The 20,912-nt window shown below is 39.7% G+C and overlaps 1 protein-coding gene across 3 annotated transcripts in view; it reads right to left on the reverse strand.

Moving 5' to 3' along the window:
- The window catches only part of LOC121879028 (titin-like), an 82,489-nt gene that overhangs the window by 40,352 nt on the left and 21,225 nt on the right, over positions 1-20,912 (reverse strand). For all 3 annotated transcript variants that reach the window (XM_042385503.1, XM_042385502.1, XM_042385500.1), the window contains exons 3-8: positions 14,225-14,294; positions 12,978-13,157; positions 10,286-11,401; positions 7,000-7,065; positions 6,632-6,745; positions 6,081-6,194 (exon numbers count right to left, since the gene is read on the reverse strand). In XM_042385503.1, the coding sequence (XP_042241437.1) occupies positions 6,081-6,194; positions 6,632-6,745; positions 7,000-7,065; positions 10,286-11,401; positions 12,978-13,157; positions 14,225-14,294 (1,660 nt within the window). The remainder of the gene's footprint in view (positions 1-6,080; positions 6,195-6,631; positions 6,746-6,999; positions 7,066-10,285; positions 11,402-12,977; positions 13,158-14,224; positions 14,295-20,912) is intronic.

Below are 20,912 nucleotides of genomic sequence, written 5' to 3' on the forward strand. Positions count from 1 at the left end.
TGTCTTCTTCATATTCTTCTTCTTCTTCTTGTTCCTCTTCTCCTTCTTTTGCTTCTTTCTTCTTCCTCATCTTCTTAGGCTTGTCAACGTCTTCCTATCTTCACTTTCTCTCTGTCTCTAATTCAACATCGACTCCTATTTCTCTTCCTCCTGCTCCTTCTTCCTCCTCCTATTATTTTACTCCCTCCTTCCCCTTCCCTACACACCTCATGTTAGCTATTGTTGGCACACTTCCAACTGAGTCTTCCCTCCCCCACCCCTCCGGTCTCCCCCCCTCCCTTTCCTCCCATTCCTCTCCTTCTCATCCCTACCACCTCATCCACCCCCACCACCCATCTCCATTTCTCATTGCCCCACCTCCCCATAAATCTCCTCTCCCCTCTCCATCACTTTCTCTCCTCCCCTTCCCATCACCCCATCCCTCTCCCCTCTCCCCATCACCTTTCTCTCCTCCCCTTCCCATCACCCCTCCACACGAACGCGATTGTTTGAAGAACCAGCCAACACATGTTCAAACAACTATGTGCATGCAGCCATGTGTGAGTGTGTGTACACAGCGAATAAAGGAGGAGGAGGAAGACGAGGAGGAGGAGGAGGAAGAGGAAGATGAGAGGGAGGAAGAAGATGATGATGATGAGGAGGAGGAGGAGGAGGAAATAAAAGTGGCGGCGTGAGGGTGTGTACAGTAAGTAGAGAGAGAGAGAGAGAGAGAGAGAGAGGTCATGCTATAGTACTTTACAGCCACCAACACGTGAGTCGTTCTTTGCACCAAACATCACTTCTCTCACTTACTGTACAAGGAAACATGGATCACCTGAAGATTAATCACCCTAACGCTACCTAGGGGGGGTGGGGGAGGTTAGGTTAGGTTAGGTTAGGATTTCCTATCTACTGCATTAGTTGTCTGGATTAATGCACAATATGTGGAATAGAACTTTATCACTGTTTATATAATGGACACGAGAAACAGAGAGTCAGTAAGAGATATCTCATTCAAGTCTATAATTACTACAAGTTGTTTAATAATATCGTAATTAAAACACGGATCATTATACACCAAGGTCAATAATTATGTCGGTAATGAGGACAAGGTAATTCTTGACCTAAATAATGCAGTAGAATAAGTGTCTCGTCTTGTTAATTAGTCGCCCTGATAAACACTTCCACCTGATGATGACCGCCTCTGTGAACCTATACAGTATGATGTACAATTACAGTATATGGCCTGTGTTATGGCCCCAGACTGTGCCATGGGGCTTAGTAATGTAATGTACTGACACACACACACAATAACATACCCCAGACACTGCCAGGTGGAACACTCGGCCCGTCAACTCGGTAAGGAACTGTCTCTTGTGTGGGTCTGATAGATCTGAGGGCATCAACCCTCGATCCTTGAGCACCGAGGGCGTCGCGGGTTCAGAGAATCGGAAGTGTGCTGCTCTCTGGAGCGGCGTCCGACTATCCTTTGATCGGAAAGCTGTCTTTAAACCGACAAAGTTTCGGCCGCTCGTCTCGTTGATACCGAAGGATCCCCGTCGGGTACCAAAACGGTCGGGGGAAAACATTGTTCCTCACACTGGGCTGAGATAAACAAGAACACTGGTAGCCAACACCTGCTGCAGGTGTCCTGTAGTTTATACTTCTCACTGTTGTCTACACCACACTGTGGGACTACACCAAGGTTAACAATATCTACACTGTATTGTTCAGATGACAGGACCAGCGGACACACCCACGCCCGCGGGGCGCCCACACCACCCACAACACATAGAGACTCACGAGGTGTTTCTGCGTGTGGCTCGGGGACGCTCACGGCACTAACGTCCTCACCAGCGCGGACGGCCACCCACCACCGCCCTCTGAGCCACCCACCCACCACCACCCAGCTCCCGTACCGCCCTCTACGCCGACACTCCCACAAGACGAAAGACACAGGATCTTCTCAGGGGCGTCTCTCTGGCGGTGCGGGGAGGAGTTTATGTGACGGTGAGTCTTGTAGGGGCTGGCGGGCAGGAGGCAGCCGTGGGATTCTTCATATGGGTTTGCGGCAACTGAGGTCGAGGAGCTATTCTCGGTGGCTCATCTTCTACCATGCCAAAGAAGGGGCAGGTGCACGCCCACTGTGCCACCCAGTCACACCACCCACCTGCTGCCGCCCAGCCACACCACCCACTTGCTATTACCCACCTGTAGCTATTCAAGCACAACGCCTGTCTCCACCCACCAATTACCACCCAAACCAACCCACGATACCCCGTCACCACCTTCTTACTTCCACCCAGAACGCCGCCCATCACCACCCACTTAGCATCGACCTTGAGCACCACCCATCCGCCTGATATCACCACCTTGAGACACCAGCCGGTAATGTGTCATACACGTCATCACCAGCCAGCCAACACACTCACGGTGCACCACTTACTGAGCCTCACCTTAAGTGTTATCTCCAACACACTCACGGTGCACCACTTACTGAACCTCACCTTAAGTGTTATCTCCTGTCTAGTCTTATACCCTGGTTAGGTCAGGTGTTAAATCTGAAATACTCCCTCAGTCACCACTCCCTGTCCTTACACTACCCACCCTCTCCCAAGGCTTGTACAGCGGGTACTTACGTTAGTTAATACAGGAAGAACTTAAATTTCATTCATTGTGTTGCTGAAGAGATTGTTGATGGAGGATTTACATTTATTACGATTGTTGTTTTAAATAGAGCTGTTTTACCCATCAAGTATTATCAGAAATGTAACGTATCGCCCTTAATGTTTTATCGTTGATGATTAGTGTATTAAGTAACTTAAAACGCGAGCTTCAAGACCTCAGTTGTTAATGCTCAGTATTACGTGATAACATCTAAGTAAAGATTAACCGGAAAGCTGTATTTATGTTTAAGTTGTAATTGTTCACACACACACACACACACACACACACACACTCGCTCGCTCGCGCGCGCACACACACATGGTTTACATTTCTTCAGGGGAGAGAAAGAATGAATGAATGACCTGTGAATTAGCATTGTCAGAACACCAGCAGTGGACGTCTCGGTGACCAAACCAGAACTAACATGGCTAAGGTAACCGCCATGAGTCATTTACTGCACACACGCACGCACACTTACATATATGGTGTGTAAAAGTATGTTTGAGAGAACAAAACACGACACGACCCAGATATGTGTCAACCTTGATAGCTACACTGTGACCTTAAAACACCACAACACTGAACACCTGACTGATATAACTCCTGTAAATTTATCTTCAGTGAGTCTCTAATGCATTCTTGAGCAAGGATGCAACACAGATATTACCACAACTTTTGGCAACAACACAAAGATATTCCCCCATGAGGAAGGGAGATGATGCTCTTTTATCTCAAGTCTTCTAATACGGTGTTCTGAGTGTGTGTTTACCCCTGACACTTCATTTACATTTCATTTCTTCTACACGATTGTCATTTCTCCCACCCCTGTTTTTCCATGTTTGTCTATGTAAATTCATGTTTATTTAATTATCTAATATCACTTAATATCGTTAATTTCTTCTAAAGTACATTATTCATATTTTTTCTTCTTCCTCTCTCAATTACTATGCATTCTCTATTTTGTTTTCACTGCTTCTTATATCATGTCAACTGTCACGCTAGATGAACAGGCTGGCGGCACATCCGCTGACACGCCTGGCAGTGCTGTCAAGTGTTTCTCGACAATGTTGGGATGAACGTAATCGTAACTATTATCCTAAAATTATAGTCAAACATTTTTATATCATTTAGATGTTGAGTGAAGTGAAGAAGAGAAATTATCACGTATTCATATCGATCTCGACAACCGTTATCTGTCTGTAACTGATTCCATGCGGTCCCTAGAAGTGAAAGTTAACATCAAACGTCAAATAAAATACACAAGTACATTAAAAAGTGAACTTGAACTTGAATGTGAACGTCTGCCAAAATAAACATCTCCAAACACACACACACACACACACTGTTTACTACTGGAGCATGAAGCAAGTTGTTGGGTCGTATAGAAACGCTTCCACACTTAATATTTCTGGCAATATATTTATAGGCTTGGCGGAACACATTAAGCTCAGGGAAAGTATGACGCAACATCTAGGAAGAAGGATAAAACTCAACCTTAATCCAACTTGCAATAAGGGCGAGGAAGAGAGGATAATTTACACCAAGGTCACCACCATCAACAGTGTGGTTCAAAAGTAAGAGAGGGAGATTATTAACTTAGATGAAACAGGTTTTTTTTTCATCCTCTCATCTGCGCCACACTGTCAGAACATAGACGGGATTTGTATATATTATTTCTGATCATTTGTAGAGAGACTGTAATCAATTTTCTCCTTAGATTAACCAACTTATCCTATCCTAACCTAACCTATCCTAACCTATCCTAACGACCAACAGCTTCCGAAACGACCCGCGAACGACATCCTTTGAGCGCTACATGACCTTCATCCCCAGGAACACGATTAAAACGACAGGTAACAAGCACAGGTGTGGAGGAATTTACTCGACCTTAATTAACATCTGTTCTTATAGATAGATAGATAGATAGATAGATAGATAGATAGATAGATAGATAGATAGATAGATAGATAGATAGATAGATAGATAGATAGATAGATAGATAGATAGATAGATAGATAGATAGATAGATAACGTAGGTGAGGAGCTTAGTGAAAATTAATTCTTTACCCCCCCCCATGTCTCCCACCCATGACCTTCCCCCATCGCTAGTGATATAAATAAGCCAGCCGATCACCCACCCACCCACCCACCCACCCACCCGTCAGCTGCCAACACCACCTGTACACCGACCAACACACGTACACCCACTTTAAGATAACAGCCTCCTATCTCAAGTTATCCCCTACAGAGTACAGTACTATAGCATTAACTGTATTTTGTAATTATTTTGTTGTATTGGTAATGATGTTTATTTCTAGCCTCCACCTTGGTGCTTGGTTAGGTTAGGTTATTTCTTAAATGGGTGATCGGTTAACATACTTATCATCCGAATATATGTTTTTTTTTAACTCCTTCATTTATAAGTGGATGTTATTGTGCGTTAAATTAGTTCCCTATAAAGTCTCATCTGTTAAGTACTGAGTCTTGAGTTCTTTCTGTAAATTAATTCTGGTATTATCTACTTTTATGATTTACAATTAATTCTCCTGTTAAGTAAGAACCAAGAGTCCGTCCTTGAGACTTCACTTTCAGAGGCCCTCAGGATGAATGGCCATTTAACAAAACTTATCTACGAATTGACAAAAATACAACTGGTTTATGTTGTTGGGACTGTGGCAGCAACTGTCTCTCACCACTGGTTCAAGTATGTCTCTTTCCGAGGACTCGAGCTTTCTCCTGTCCCAACACTGTACATTATGAAATTCCTAACAAAGAACCAATTACAGAACACACCGACTGGCCTAACGGTCGTAAGGTAATGTGATGAAAATGACGAATAACAAGAAGATAATTAAGAACTGATGCAGCGTGCGGGGCCAAGGAGCGTCACACTGGAGTCATCTCTTCGTTATGTCCAACACTCATTCCACTTGTTTATTTTTCCTACGTGTCGCGTCACTGACAAGACAGATCCCTGGCACCAGCACCTCACCTCCCTCCCTCACCAGAGACTAATCACCTCAGAGACTAATCACCTCACCCCCCCCCCTCACCAGAGACTAATCCCTCACTGGCAATACTGACACTGAACTTTAACCTCTCATAATTCATCTATGTTCAGGAGTTAAAGATATTGAAAAAGATAAAAGAACACACTACTTCACGGAACACCAACGACTATTGCATAAATTTGTCTTCAGTGAAATATCATCAACAAAAGCAGCCATTTCATCCGTGTTTAGTATACACAACAGTCATGGCTGGATAATGTTAAAATTAATGTATCGTTTAGTATCGACCTGAAAGTCTGTGCTTGAGAACCTTATCTGTTCAACCATAGGAATATCTTAAAGGAACGGTAATAACACTGAGATTACTAGTTAATTAAACCTTCACAACAACATTAATTGTACAGTAAGTGTTAAAAGTCTTACCTTGGGCAGGATGCGAGCAAGGAGGGGTATGCCTTCGGGGATCTCGATGGGAGAGAGGGCCCCGGGAGAGAAGCCGCCGTTGGTCATACCCTGCAGGTTCTGAGGCGCCACCACCTGCCGAGACATAACTCAGTTTACATCACATGAGAGCTAAGAGGTCACATCACTCCAGGACAGATTAAAATGAGGCGAATCTGGTGGTGTCGTGATATGCTGGGTCACATACAGGGAAAAGACTAGTGTCAGGGCAGACAAGTCATCTCAGAGCAAAGTTTACTAAGTGAAGGCTGTTAGAGGTGAACTACATGGTAAGAGAAGTTTCATCTTATATACAACTCATAACTTAATATAACGAGTTTGATAAAAGATCTAGAAATATTTTCAGATAAAGTTTTTCAACGATTAGTACAAAAATAACTAATGTTTTTTACGGATTATCCTCACACATACAGTAACACCTATTAACAATATTTACAATTGAATTGATTTATTTCCATACCAAAGGCACAGTACACGCGTCCCTACTAACAAGAACCTGCTGCTGTCCATACCTGCTGTAGCTGCGGCTGTGGCTGCGGCTGCGGCTGAGGCTTGGGTGGTTCTGGCTTGGGTTCCACCTCGGTAAACTGCACCTCGGGTACACTGATGGGCACAACATCCTCGTACTGTCCACGGGTTGGTTACACAGATCAGTATCAACACCACATCAAAGGCGTCCAATGGGCATCAGATAAGGATTTGACATTAATATTAACAAAACATCAAATTATCCTCAAGGTTAACTATTACTCATGTCAGCATCATTATAAGACTCGTTAATTTGTTCTCATACATCACCTAACTTAACTTAACCTAACCTAACCTAACCTAACCTAACCTAACCTCAAAGCTTCTGTTATACACTGTTTATTTCTCTTACCGTGACGGTCGTCTTTGGCACCTCATATTTCCCTTTGGGTTTCCATGTGTGATGCAACACGCCATCCTATGTGCAAATAAACATTGTATTAGCTCATTTTAACAACATCCAGAGTATGTATGTATGTATGTACAGTATGTATGTATGTATGTATGTACAGTATGTATGTATGTATGTATGTACAGTATGTATGTATGTATGTATGTATGTATGTATGTATGTATGTACAGTATGTATGTATGTATGTATGTATGAATGTATGTATGTATGTATGTATGAATGTATGTATGTATGTATGTATGTATCCTAGGTTTTGTGTACGTATATGTGTGTTATGTAGACCATTATCAATTGTATTTTACTGTGTTCTAAGCTCGTGTGTGTATTTAGTACTGATGTGTGTTTGGATTCCTCTTGTTGATGTTGACAATCTCGTTTATATGTAATTTCAAACATTTATTTATTCATGTACCAAGAAGAGGAATCCTTAGTGTAAGCAAATAATAAATAAAGAGATTATATTAACACAAGATTGATCAAATGCTAAAGAAACGCACAAAACAAAGCTTAATAAATGAAAGATTGATAAATGGACAAAAGAGACATTGATAAATTGATAAATGACAGATACTAACAGATAAAACTGATAAGACTCATAGACAAACAGCTGAATAAATATGAGACATAAAAAATGATAAATAATGAATGTTAGAAAGAAATAAGGTTAGTAAAGTGATAATTACACACTAATGGGCCAACTAATAGACAGATACATATATATATAGAAACAAATGGATATACAGATATAACAGAGGAAAAGGTCATAAAAAAATGTATGTGTGTTGTGTTACCATAAGGCAGGAATATATATATGGAAAATGTATTAGCTACGAGCCTAATGCTGTATCTCAATTATCATACATATTTTTTTTTACAGTAACTAACAACTATTGACTATAAACTAAAACTATCCATCATATTACTAGCTATAGGTATTGACTATTACACTTTGCCATTATGTAATATTAGGCACCAAGTATTAACTATTTGGTATTGCTAGTAACTATAGGTAAAATATATCCATTCATATACAATTAGGGACTAAATAGTGCCTTTAAACTATTAACATTCAAATTTTAACCAGAAATATATTAGTTATGTGATTATTTACATATTTCATTCTTAAGTCATTTTTTACATTAGTTTTATCATATAGTTTTTAATGAGTTGAATTATTATCAGTATGTGTTGTGTAGTGCGGTTTACCCCCATCAAGACCAGAAACAAGGAGCTAAAAGCAACACTGTAGAGCCTTAACACTAACACAACGCAACACTAAACCCGAGGACAATTATATCAACTGTAACTCAAATCTTATAACTGCTAAAGGTAGAATTATTGGTATGACATTATAGTAAGTGTATCCAAACTAACCCAATGATCAGATGTTGTCATATTACCGACATTGATTGCGTTATCCTCAGATTTATGTCAACAATTGGACACGGGGTAAACTACTCAACACATGAACAAATCGCTTCATTGCTGTTCGATACTGTTTTGTCTGTTTCGAAGCATTATTTCACTGAAGAATTAAACACAATATATGACATTTTATACGCTATTAAGGCTTCTATTATTTTTTTTCTTCCCCAGTATGATCTTTTATTCCTTGTCAACAGTCAGGGTCGAACAGCACACTGAAGCAAAAGTTGTGTGAGAATAAACGCTACTGTAACATGGGCTAGACATGAAACACTGAGGCATTGTTCGAATGATGGTTCACGATAACCCCACCTGTGTGTGTTAGTGTGATCACGTTAGGAAATTTTGTTATTCTATATATTCATTTGATCAAGACTAAAACAACCTTTTAATGTGTTATAGATCTTTTTGTATACCTGGAAGAAGCTTGTAAAATCCATTCTTGTATATTGACTTGTTAATATCTTGTCATATTTAACTCATCCCGAATATCAACCAAGAAAAAATCAATAACACTCTTTACTATCAGAGAATTATGTTGTTTTAAGTATTTATGATCAGAAAAATAGAATACTAATTTGTTTCTTAATCCAGATTCACAGGGAAAAGATGACAACATCACGAGTACAACACAACTCACAACATAGGAACAATCAGGGCTACCATGCTACGTTATAGACACGACCACAAGAGGTCTTAGAGAACATGCTTTGTTGACATTTAACCTTTGTTGTTGTTGAGGGACGTAGTACAGAACGTAAATTGTAGCAACAAATACCTAAGGACAAAACATATTCCCCTTTTTTTACGACAATACCGAGAAGCCAATGTGTTTTGCCACTACTGTATGGAACAAACAATATATTTATGGTGTGTCGGATCTGTTAACTGGATGTCATTTATTTCTATTTGTTTTATCCACTTCTTGTTTATGTTTTGGTGCTGTAAGGAGGAGGATATATTTACACGTGTTATTAGTGGAGGTGAGGACGTTTCTGGCCTGTGGTATATGGGTATTTATAGGAATTAGTTATCAACATTCATTAAGAGTTTCTGGTTGAGAAAGGTGCTGGAGATTATGGTGGCGAGGGAGGGGGGGGGGAGCGAAGGAGGCAGAGTTCCCCTTACTTTCTGCTACCGGAGGAGTCATGAACTAAAAGGGAGGGGGGAGGGAGGGGGAGAGGGAGGGGGGGGCGAGGAGGAGCACTCTAAGAAACTAAGACTACTCACTGCTCGATGGAATGGTGAAAAAAGGACGTTGGAAATAGGAGGAGGGAAAGAAAGGCCACCGAGCAGGAAAAGTAGACTGGGAGATTACCGAGAGATTAATAATTTTCAACGAGGGAATAAAGATTGAACAAGGAAGAGGAGGTCCCGTACAGTTTAGACTTGAGAGTTTGGCTAAAGAATCCTCTCATGGAAACTCAACTACAAGGAGCTAATACAGACTAGGGTTGAAATTACAAGGTTCCTTGAGACTGGAAGACATAAAACGAGGGACCATAGTCAACAGTGCATGAAAGGAGATCACTGTACAGTACACAGATGGATAAACAAACTAATCTAGGAACACACGGACTGGGAATTTTGAAGTGAGAAATTACGATGAGACAGACAGACAGATAAAGAAGTGTTTATAAAAAAAGCTGACGATCCTTACTTATAGAGATTCTTCTAATAATCGAATAACTACAATTAACAGCCAATTTAGGGATAGTGATCACATAGATACTGAAATCTAATTTTTTTTTTGGGTGGGTGGGTGGGTGGGTGGGATACAGAACACCATCTCTACAAATACCTCATCGTAATACTCGACCTCCTCCCCCTCCTCTACCTCCACGGGTTGATCTCCCTCGTCTTTTACCACCTCCTTCACCACCTCATGACCCGCCTGTATCTGTACCTCCTCCTCCTCCTCCTCTTGTTGCTCTGACACCACCTCCTGTTCTATTTCACTGATGATCTCTTGCAGCTGGGTCTTGATGTTCTCCTGGCTAATCTCCTCCACTTCCACGACGACAGGAGGGGGTTCTACTGGAGCTTCTTTAATCACGGGCTCGGGGTCGGGGGGTGCGGCGGGTTCGGGTGCAGTAGCAATAATAGGTTCGGGTTCAGCCACAGCTTCCACCACCGGCTCTGATTCTATTACAGGCTCCGGTTCTTGGACTGGTTCTATTATAGGCTCCGGTTCTTGGACTGGTTCTTTTACAGGCTCCGGTTCCTTAATAGGTTCTGGTTCTACTACAGGTTCTGGTTCTTTGACTGGTTCTATTACAGGCTCCGGTTCCTTGACTGGTTCAACAATAGGCTCCGGTTCTTTAATAGGTTCTGGTTCTACTACAGGCTCCGGTTCTTTGACTGGTTCTACAATAGGCTCCGGTTCTTTAATAGGTTCTGGTTCGGCAGCTGGTTGTTCTACGAGAGTCTCCTGTTGCTCTTGGATAGAGTTAGCGTTTTCGTCTACTGTCTGTGGCTCGGGTTGAGACTGACTCACTGCGGGGACTTCAGCGGGCGCCTCCGTGATTGACTGAGATTGACTGACTCCCTCGATGGCCTGCGATTGGCTGACGCCTTCCATGGCCTGTGAATGGACGACACCTTCGATCGATTGTGACTGACTGACGCCTTGGACGGATTGTGATGACTGACTGATGCGCTGGATGGACTGCGATGATTGGCTGGCGCTTTGAATCGACTGTGATGATTGGCTGGCGCTCTGGATGGACTGTGATAATTGGCTGGCGCTCTGGATGGACTGTGATGATTGGCTGGAGCTCTGGAAGGACTGTGATGATTGGCTGCAGCTCTTAATGGACTGTGATGATTGGCTGACGCCCTCCATCACAGATTCCATGCGGACGGCGGATTCTTTTGATGCCTCCATGTGGCTCCTCTCGAGGGTGGATACCGAGTGCTATCAATCAGGAGACAGTTAAGTGTCATAACCTCATGTTGAACAACCCAGTTAGAACACCGGTAGCCACACATAATAACACAAATAAAAGGGGAGGGGAGCGGTTAGCGTTACATCACCCTCATTAACCACCTGGTAGTTGAATCATCGTCATATGGTTAATGCTGCATGACCATACGATGATGAAGTTAGTACAGTTGCCATCCTATTGGTGATAAAACACAAAAAAATAACACAAAAATGACGTTGAGAATATAAAGCAAAAGTGATGGTACGAGGCTGTGGGGGGCAAACACGGTACAGTACCAGTTTATCCTCACTGGGCTGGAGAGAATAAAGTAACAGAAGAAACAAAATAACATTAAATGAAACAACTGCCAAACCTCATCACACTACTCTATCTTCTGGAATAAAAATAAAAATCAAAACAAAATTCTACCCTGAAAAAAAAAATTAATTAAGCTCACAATAAGGATGCTTTATAAAGAGAAATAAATAAATAAATAAATAAATCCCTTGTTAGATAATCAAATACGAAGAAATCCACAGTAAAGTAAATCATACCGACTGTCAGCACCAAATAAACTGACCAAGTAAATACAGAACTGACGGATTTTTTTTTCTTCAATTTTCACTATTTACTCAAGGTATGTGTTTACTTTACCTCAGATTCCTTATTATAAAAGACAGTATTGGACGGCGGTGTCTTAATCCTCAATGGTGTTTCACGTCCAACGGGTTATAATATTCAGTCGAAATAAAACAGAGTTAATACAATAAATACAAGTAAATGATTAAATATGCAAATAACACAACAAATTAATTCACCTTATGATTAAATTTAGTGACCATACATCCGAGTGAAAACAAACTATATGGAAAATCTTAATTAATATACAAAGGGTGTTGGTCACGTCTGATTAATTTACCTGTGGGAGTTAATTAATTACTTCGATATATCTAGTAATAATGAACTTCAATGATCATGGGTTAACAGTGGAAATATTGGCCATACTGGTCTAGTTGTGGGGGTATAATGGCATTCTTAATGTGACCACACAGAGGGGGATGAGTGGAGTGGAATGAGTTAATGGGGAGAGGGATGAGTTAATGGGGAGAGGGATGAATGGAGGGGGAGAGATGGGAGAGAGGGGGAAGGGGAATGGATGAATGGACTTGAATGGTGAATGGAGGGGGAGAGATGGGAGAGAGGGGGAAGGGGAGGATTGGACTTAGGTTGTTAAATATTGTAATAAAAGTTCTCCAATTTTACATTTCACTTCAATTCTGTACTAGTATTAAAATGTTTCAAAAAATGGATTCTACTGTAGAGCAAATTCTGAGCAATACTTGAGGTGAAATATGAAAATGTTATTATAAAGTGATATCAATTACATTTAAAAATATATATATTGAGGTTAAAGTACCATTTATCCACTTCATAGTTTAAATTTATTTGCAATACATGAAGTGCGTGAGATTTTCATTTAGTGTATCTTCAAAATATATCATCATAGAAAATAAGACACAGAAAACGAGATTCTTAATGGGAAAACTTATTTGACGGGAGACTCACCTCTTGTGTCTCGGGAGTAACAGAGTGAGCCATGCTTTGGTTGCAGGAGTAGGTTGAAGTAGCTAAAGGTTCCGAACTTGGGGGTGTAATCATGGGGAATTCTACAGAGGATTCGACCTTACCACTCTCGGACAAGACCCGGGCACCAACAACACGTAACCCGTCTGTTTCATGCACAGTCTGTAACAAGGTCAAGAGAGGTGTTAGGAGCCAGAGAATCGTCTCGGAAACACTCGGACATTTGGGTTATTTGGTGTTGTGGGATAAGAAGGACTGAGAGAGGAATGATACAACTATGACAGGGTTGGGTCACACCATGCATTGTGAATATATAGAGGCATTTGTTAAGCTGTTGCCAATACCGTGCAGGTTGGGAGACGGTGGGCTGGCAGGCAGCTGTACCACGTCAGTAGTGTAGTTGCCAACTTTTAGTAACACGCACCAGTCTTTGGGTTACACCGGCGACCTGATGCTGAAGAGCCCTCAGCAGGCATTGTATTACATATTAACAAATGAACAAATATATATATATATATATATATATATATATATATATATATATATATATATATATATATATATATATATATATATATATATATATATATATATATATATACATATATATAAGCTGTAATATAATTAAAGTACACTCACGTCCAACTTCAAAACAACCTGCCAGTTATTCCGACAAGAACCTGTAGATAAGTGGTCCTTGAGGAATGGTCAAATAATACTGTACCATATTACTTGACCACACACTAACAGTAATTCTCCTATAGGAACACTGTGCACTACTCAGCGACAACAACTAGCGTCTGTCAGGGCGATACCGTTTCTAACAGACAATTTATAACTAAAAGAAATGGTTTTCTGTAGCAGATGTATGGCCACTAAGAGGGAGAGAATCAGCAACACTTCTCTCACACAAACTATTACTACACCAAGCAGCTTAAAATTACCTTCAGTATTCAGACATGGAAAAGTTAACACAGACAACATATACTTTTAGCACAGTATACAATCCTTACTTGATAAGACATATTAGTAACTAAAAAATGACGCCAAATTAGCAATATTTAATGATCTTTTAGATACATTCAACAAAGAGAACATTGAACAATAGTTATGAACTCAAAGAAGTGAAGAACTGTTGGTTGATCAAATTACTACAACAAGATCAGACACTTGTATAGCAGATGTGGGTGGCTGAGGCGTGGTGGGGCCTCAGGCTGCGGGTGACGTACCTTACTGACGGTCTGGATGGTCGCCCCCTCCTGCCGCACCACCGCCGACGCCACGCTGTCTCCCATCTCCCTGTGTCACGGATGAAGAAGAACTCGGTGAGTGTTTGTATGACGTTGTAGTCCCTCTTCTCTTTATATACATCTATATATTATTAAGAACAATGACTGTACTAACATTAAAAAAATCCTTGGAGGGAAAATCTATTCGTGATATTGAAGGGCGGTAGAAGTTCCAATCCCGTAAATGACGATTAAAACCCAATTCAAATATTTTAATCGGACCACCTACAGATTAATCCCACAGCTTTATTTCACTTTAAGTAAACCATCTTAACCTAACCTAACCTAACCTAACCTTTGCTCTTGTAACACTTATAACACAAGCATCAACAAAATGGAACTAAAAGCAGTAAAGGTGTTTCAAAAATACACTAATACATATGTGAGAAATTGACAATAAAATCTTAAGAGGAGATGTCAGTTGGACCCTCACTTACCCTACCAAGAACCAGTCATAAGCAACTCAAAAAAACTATCTGTACTTGGGGTGATCGATAGATTTCAGAATGAACACTGCAACTCCTTTTGTCTCTAGGGTTGTCAAAATCCTTCATCCGTTGTGTCATATTGTTTCACACAAATTTGTAAAGATAGTATTTTTGACCGTCCGTTACATTTACCTCCAACATTGTTATTATTATTATTATTACCATCAGCCTGAACCCTACCAATACTGCCTGGAATATTCTGTAATAACTTAATACACCATTTCAATTACTGTCATCACACACAGATATACACAATAACACATTAATACTCAATAACCCCCTTGTGGAGCAACACGGTAGCCAAACACATGTAGATGCTCTTAAGTATGTGGGGCTTCAACGACAAGAGGTATTAGAGCACAGAGCACTTTTAAGTTTATAAGTTAGATGACAAGAGGACTTAAAATCTATTATATCCTGTTAACTATATGTAATTCTCGAATTTATAAGGTATAATAATAATTCTAAATCAACACTTTGCTTATACTGTATAGTTTAATGAGGATATATCATGTTAAGTGGAATTATTCTACTCGACCCCTAACCCCATCTACCCTCTCCCATCAAGAAAGTCGTGATAGGCATCTAGGTCACCTGCCAACACACCTCGATACTGCCGGACCTCTAGTTGGTCTCTGCTGCATCAACAGTTGTCTGCACCCAAACCCTCCTGATTGATGTGTGATGAGACTAATTACTATATTTTACCAGGAGTTAAACACTATCCATTCCCAGTAAATTTTCACCATATGATAATCTGTTATAGTGACAAACCACCATAAACACCTTAGTGAAATAACTCGTTAAAAAAAATAATAATAACAACAACAACAACGACACGACGGCGACGACGACGACGACGACGACGACGACGACGACGACGACGACGACGATGACGACGACGACGACGACGACGACGACGATGATGATGATGACGATGATGATGATGATGATGATGATGATGATGATGATGATGATGATTGATGATGATGATGATAATAATAATAATAATAATAGAGCCAGCAAAGGTAGTCTGAATAATGAAGTGCTGTGTAAAGTTGTCTCAAAATATGAAACACTGATAATATGCACAGTACTATTTCCCCATTACAAGACCGATCGAGGAGTTCACAGGTAAAAAAAATAAAATAAATAAATAAAAAATTAAATAAATAAATAAAAATAAATAAATAAATAAAAAATATGATAAAAACAAATAAAAAAAATTAATTAATTAAACAAATAAATAAATAAATAAATAAAAAATATGATAAAAAATTTTAAATAAAAATAAAAACACCTTGAAATTAATATCACTCACCTAATTCACCGAAAATGAACAATATCTATGAAGAACACTGAACTTCTCTACACTACTACCCAGACTAACAAGGCAGTGGTCATCGTGTACGAGTTTGAAATACTTGACGTCTTGCCAGAAAGTACTCAAGTGATCACTATAATTTACTACGGTGGCAATGGGCTAAGCCAGGTACTAATTAATTATAAGATTTTTACATTATTTGTTTGGTTATTACATTTATTGATCTGTATTTTCGTCTGAATCTGAGGCATAAGTTGAGAAAGTGAGACACATTTCTGACAGTCTAACAAACAGAGAGTTCTCCTGTGATTCTTGTGGCAAATGTTATTTATATTACTACATCCATAAACAGTCTATAATAATAAGGTACTGAATTATGACAAGTAAATATTTTGAGCAGCAAGAGGGGCAGTTGGAGAGGGTAAATTAATATAAAATTATATGTACTGATGTAAAGTACAACCGATTTATAAATTGCTTTCTGTTTTATCTTCTTTATGCTTTACTGAAATTAATTTGACTTGATATTAATGTAAAAAAAAGTCTGCTCTCTCTCTCTCTCTCTCTCTCTCTCTCTCTCTCTCTCTCTCTCTCTCTCTCCCGTGATTCTATCCAGTGGAAATGAATAACTGATTAGAAACAGATGAAGATGAGAAGAGATAAAACAGCCAGACGGATGTTGTGTGGTGTCAGGAGAGATTTGGCGGCCACAGGTACAACACCGTGTGCCAAGACTGTCGTACACACACACACACACACACACACACTACTGCTTCTGCTGTCCCATCCCCCCATTACCATTCCATTAGTCTGGAATGTTTGGTTAGGTTAGGTTAGGACAGGTCAGGACAAGTTAGGGTAAACTACAGTATCGCAAAACCTCTGAGATTGGAACAACAGAACCACCACCAACACTACACACCAACACAACACAACTAATAGAAACACAAGGATCACGGCAATAGTTTTATGATGACTATTTACTAAGAATTAAAAAAGTTATGACATGAAAGTTTGAAGATAAATTTACTTTAGGTTTTAAAGGAACATCAATTAACTCTAACCATATTGCCATTTTCTTCACCCTCTCCTCCCACACCAACCTGTCCTCCAATCACCTTCCACCTCGGATTCTATTAACCTCCAATCAACCAATCAGCAACAAGATAATCCAACAGGTATTTACTTCAGCCCGTCAAGACCATTAACTTTATTATACTAAAACAATGTGAAAAAAAAATCTCAAGGTGAAATTTTGTGAAAGAAACTAAGAAATTGTGAAGTTTGGTGTTGATGTTAAGATGTATTACTGCTCTAAGGCCTTTAAGAACGTATAACAGAATAGTAATATGACCTCTCTGGTTTGTTGGTAAGGTTTAGTCTCTCTTGACAGTTGGTGCAGTTCATTAGACTTTAGGGAGTTAGTAAGCAGCTGTCACTCTCTACAACGTAACTCTCGACAACTACTGCTATAGAAGGTATTAAACATCCTCATCCTGACCGTGATTTAAGTCTTTCTAAGTTGGCAAGGTTTAATATTCCTCTGTCCTTGACCTACTGTTAAACTCTACCTGATTGTCTTCCCCTGCACGAGCTTCATACTCTGTACGGTAGTTGACAAATATTATAATGAACAAAAAACAAGAATTATTTTTATTCTCTGATGGATTATATCATCAAGCAGCTTCATTTAGTTTTGTCTTATGGATGAAATGTTGTTCTGTCCATCCTGTTGTCAGAAACCATCTTGAATTTCAAATATTCTAATTGAAAAAATAATAAATAAATACAGCTTGAAGGCTGCTCAGGTAATGGTCTCTTAGCCTCTAGGTGCTCGTGTCCCCGCCTGCAGAGTACTGAACTAGTACTGCTGAGCTTTGGTCCGTTCTTGCGAAAACCAGACAATAAATGATGGTTTGTTTTATTCACAGGAGCGGACGTAAGTATGCGGAAGCAGCAGCCTCCTTGATGTGAGATTGAAAGTAAATTTACCATAAAAACTTCCCGAAAGTCACTAAACTTATAGGTTCCTATATTTAAACCGAGATCTTTTCTAAACATAAACTAAGTCGGTTCATACACAAAACAATAACAACTTGAGACTGAGCGACACATTTTCTTCTTGTTACCTCGCTAGAGTGTGGCCCAGTAATACCGCTGATCTAACCCTTTGGCGAGTGGTCGGTCTCCGTCCACAGCGTCTTGTTGGAGCTTCAGTGACGGCCGACACAACCTCTTGTACTGATGGTATACTGTATATACTGTACAGAACCTATGTCAATATAAGACAAATCTTAAAACTTAAAATTTTCAGCTTTTTTTCCAATGTTTTCGACTTCCAAGTGTAAGAAGAATGAAATTGTTTTGTTGCTACATAAACCTCCATACATACATTCATACACATATATTTAGGAATTAAGAGATTAGTTATATACAAGAAATAAAAAAAATCCACTAATTGTGTTATTTCTTAAAGCAGGAAGAAAGGCGACAGGTACAGATCATTCCCGGGCGCCAACGGCTGTAATAAACAATTACAAACCTTCAGTACGGTTTTCCCCCAAGATCAGGAGTGTTGAGTTAGGAGGAGCAGTAAGTAATAATGGTTTAAGAAAGAAAGGTAAGGAAAACTGCACCGAGAATAAATACCTAGATAAATATAAAAGAATACTGATGGAATAAACTTAAATATAGTACAGAATTACTTTTACTGATGGTAATAATAATAATAATAATAATAATAATAGTCTACACATTTGGGTGGTCAAGAACTGGAAGAATAATCAATGAATAAAGTTGTTCATTTAATGGATAATAATTAATTCATGATAATACGAAAGTTACAAGCAACGACCATAAGGAAATACAAGACCATTTCCCCCCCTGGTAATACAACACATTTACCAACACTGATACAGTCTTGTGTAGAAATTGGTCATTTATATTCTGAACTCTCTAACAATAAAGTAACCCGCTGAAGCACCATTTACAGTATTATATCAACAACTACCATCATATATTAAGTAACGAGCTACAACATAAGAGCATCACTTATTTGTAAACATGTTTGAAACCTCTCTGACGTTAATGACATCACTATCTTGAAGGTACACGTGTCATCAAGCTCTCTCAGGGGCCCCGCCTTGTTTATCATGGCTGATGTCATAAAGCTCGATACAGGGCCTAGATTGTATCACCGCCTCCTATAGTATTATCTTACTTCGTTTCGGCCATTAAAGTCACACAATTTACGATATATACTTAACACCAGCGAAATATAACCCCCTTGGATATTTATTTACATCCACAAACTCATAATTATGAAGTTAATGAATTGAAGAAACAAGTTCAGAATGCCTTTGAGGAGTCGTGAGTGTGTGTGTGTGTACATCCTTGACGTAGGAGGAGGAGGAGGAGAAGCAACGTGATGCGCCGCTAAACAAAGGCGCCTTCAGAGAGGTGATAATTCTTGTGTGGAGTGTTGCGAGGTTAACTCATCCGGAGACGTGGCAGAGATGCGCTTCAAATGAGGATCTTGTGGTCGTATTTTTATCGTAAGAGTCAAGTGGGGGAATAAGCATGGAGCCTCTTCAGAATGCTCTCAGCAGTGTGGTTATCGTAGATGACGATGTAATGATCCTTGGGCTAATTACTCTTGAGGGAGATTTTAGAAATGTACACCACATAATAAAAATAACTACTCTATAATAAAAACAAATACTGATTGTCATCCGCAACAAACAAAAAAATATTGATTTATTTACTGCAAGATATTTACCGAATGTATTGTTGTAGTCAGTAATATATTTCACAAGTAATAGGATTTTTCATGATAAAAGTGCAAGTTATTGTTAACAGCCATGTTTTGTTAGGTTAATTCCGGTAACATACGCACACACTGTACTCCAAGCTTTGTCAATAAATTTGTTAAACTAAAAAGAAGCACACACACACACACACACACACACACACACACACACACAGGCACGCACTCAAACACACACACAGGCACGCACTCAAACACACACCTGTGGATCATGAGCGGTAATTACGAACACCTGCGAGGGAAACACCACCACCACCACCCAGGCTAACTAATGCTCTAGAGAATAAGTCGACACACACAGGAAAATAGTGACTGCCGAGCCTTTTAGTTGTTGACTCTCTCTGAACATTATTCCATCACCTCTCACTTTCTCTACTCTTCTGTTACAAGGACACACTATTCAGGAATTCATTACATCATATAAACGTGTCATTTAAAATCTCTAATAACATTAACGCAAACGTAATAATAACAATAATAAAACTCATCTTACTTAAAATTAAAAAAATCTTAAACACAAAAGGCTGAGATACAGGACAACAAATTTCGTTTTAGTTATTTCGTCGACTTAGTAAATTTAATTGTTGTTGACTTGAAGTGTTTTTGTGTTCAATGTTTCAAGATCTTAAGATAAGCGAAGGAAACACATAACATCAACACAGGATAAACATGACTCCACATACGTAAATAATTGCTTGATAATACTGAATGTTGCCTAATAATTCTTCAACCTCCAAAATATAAACAAAAGGGGTAACTCGTGTAAATTAATGAAATGCAAAACGTTAATTTGGGTATGAGTGACTGTGATTGGTGGAGTCCTTTTAAACCAATATTTTGGGGAGGGGGAGCAGGAGGAAGAGGGGGAGCAGGAGGCGTAAGGAGGAGCAGGAGGAAGGGGGGGGGGAGGGATACGTCAAGAACAGGATCCAGCCGTCAGTTGTCCGTCATGAATCGAGTAACACATGTGCCCCTGACCAACCAGGCAAT

This window comes from Homarus americanus, unplaced genomic scaffold (genome assembly GCF_018991925.1).
Source record: "Homarus americanus isolate GMGI-L3 unplaced genomic scaffold, GMGI_Hamer_2.0 scaffold4060, whole genome shotgun sequence".
NCBI lineage: Eukaryota > Metazoa > Arthropoda > Malacostraca > Decapoda > Nephropidae > Homarus > Homarus americanus.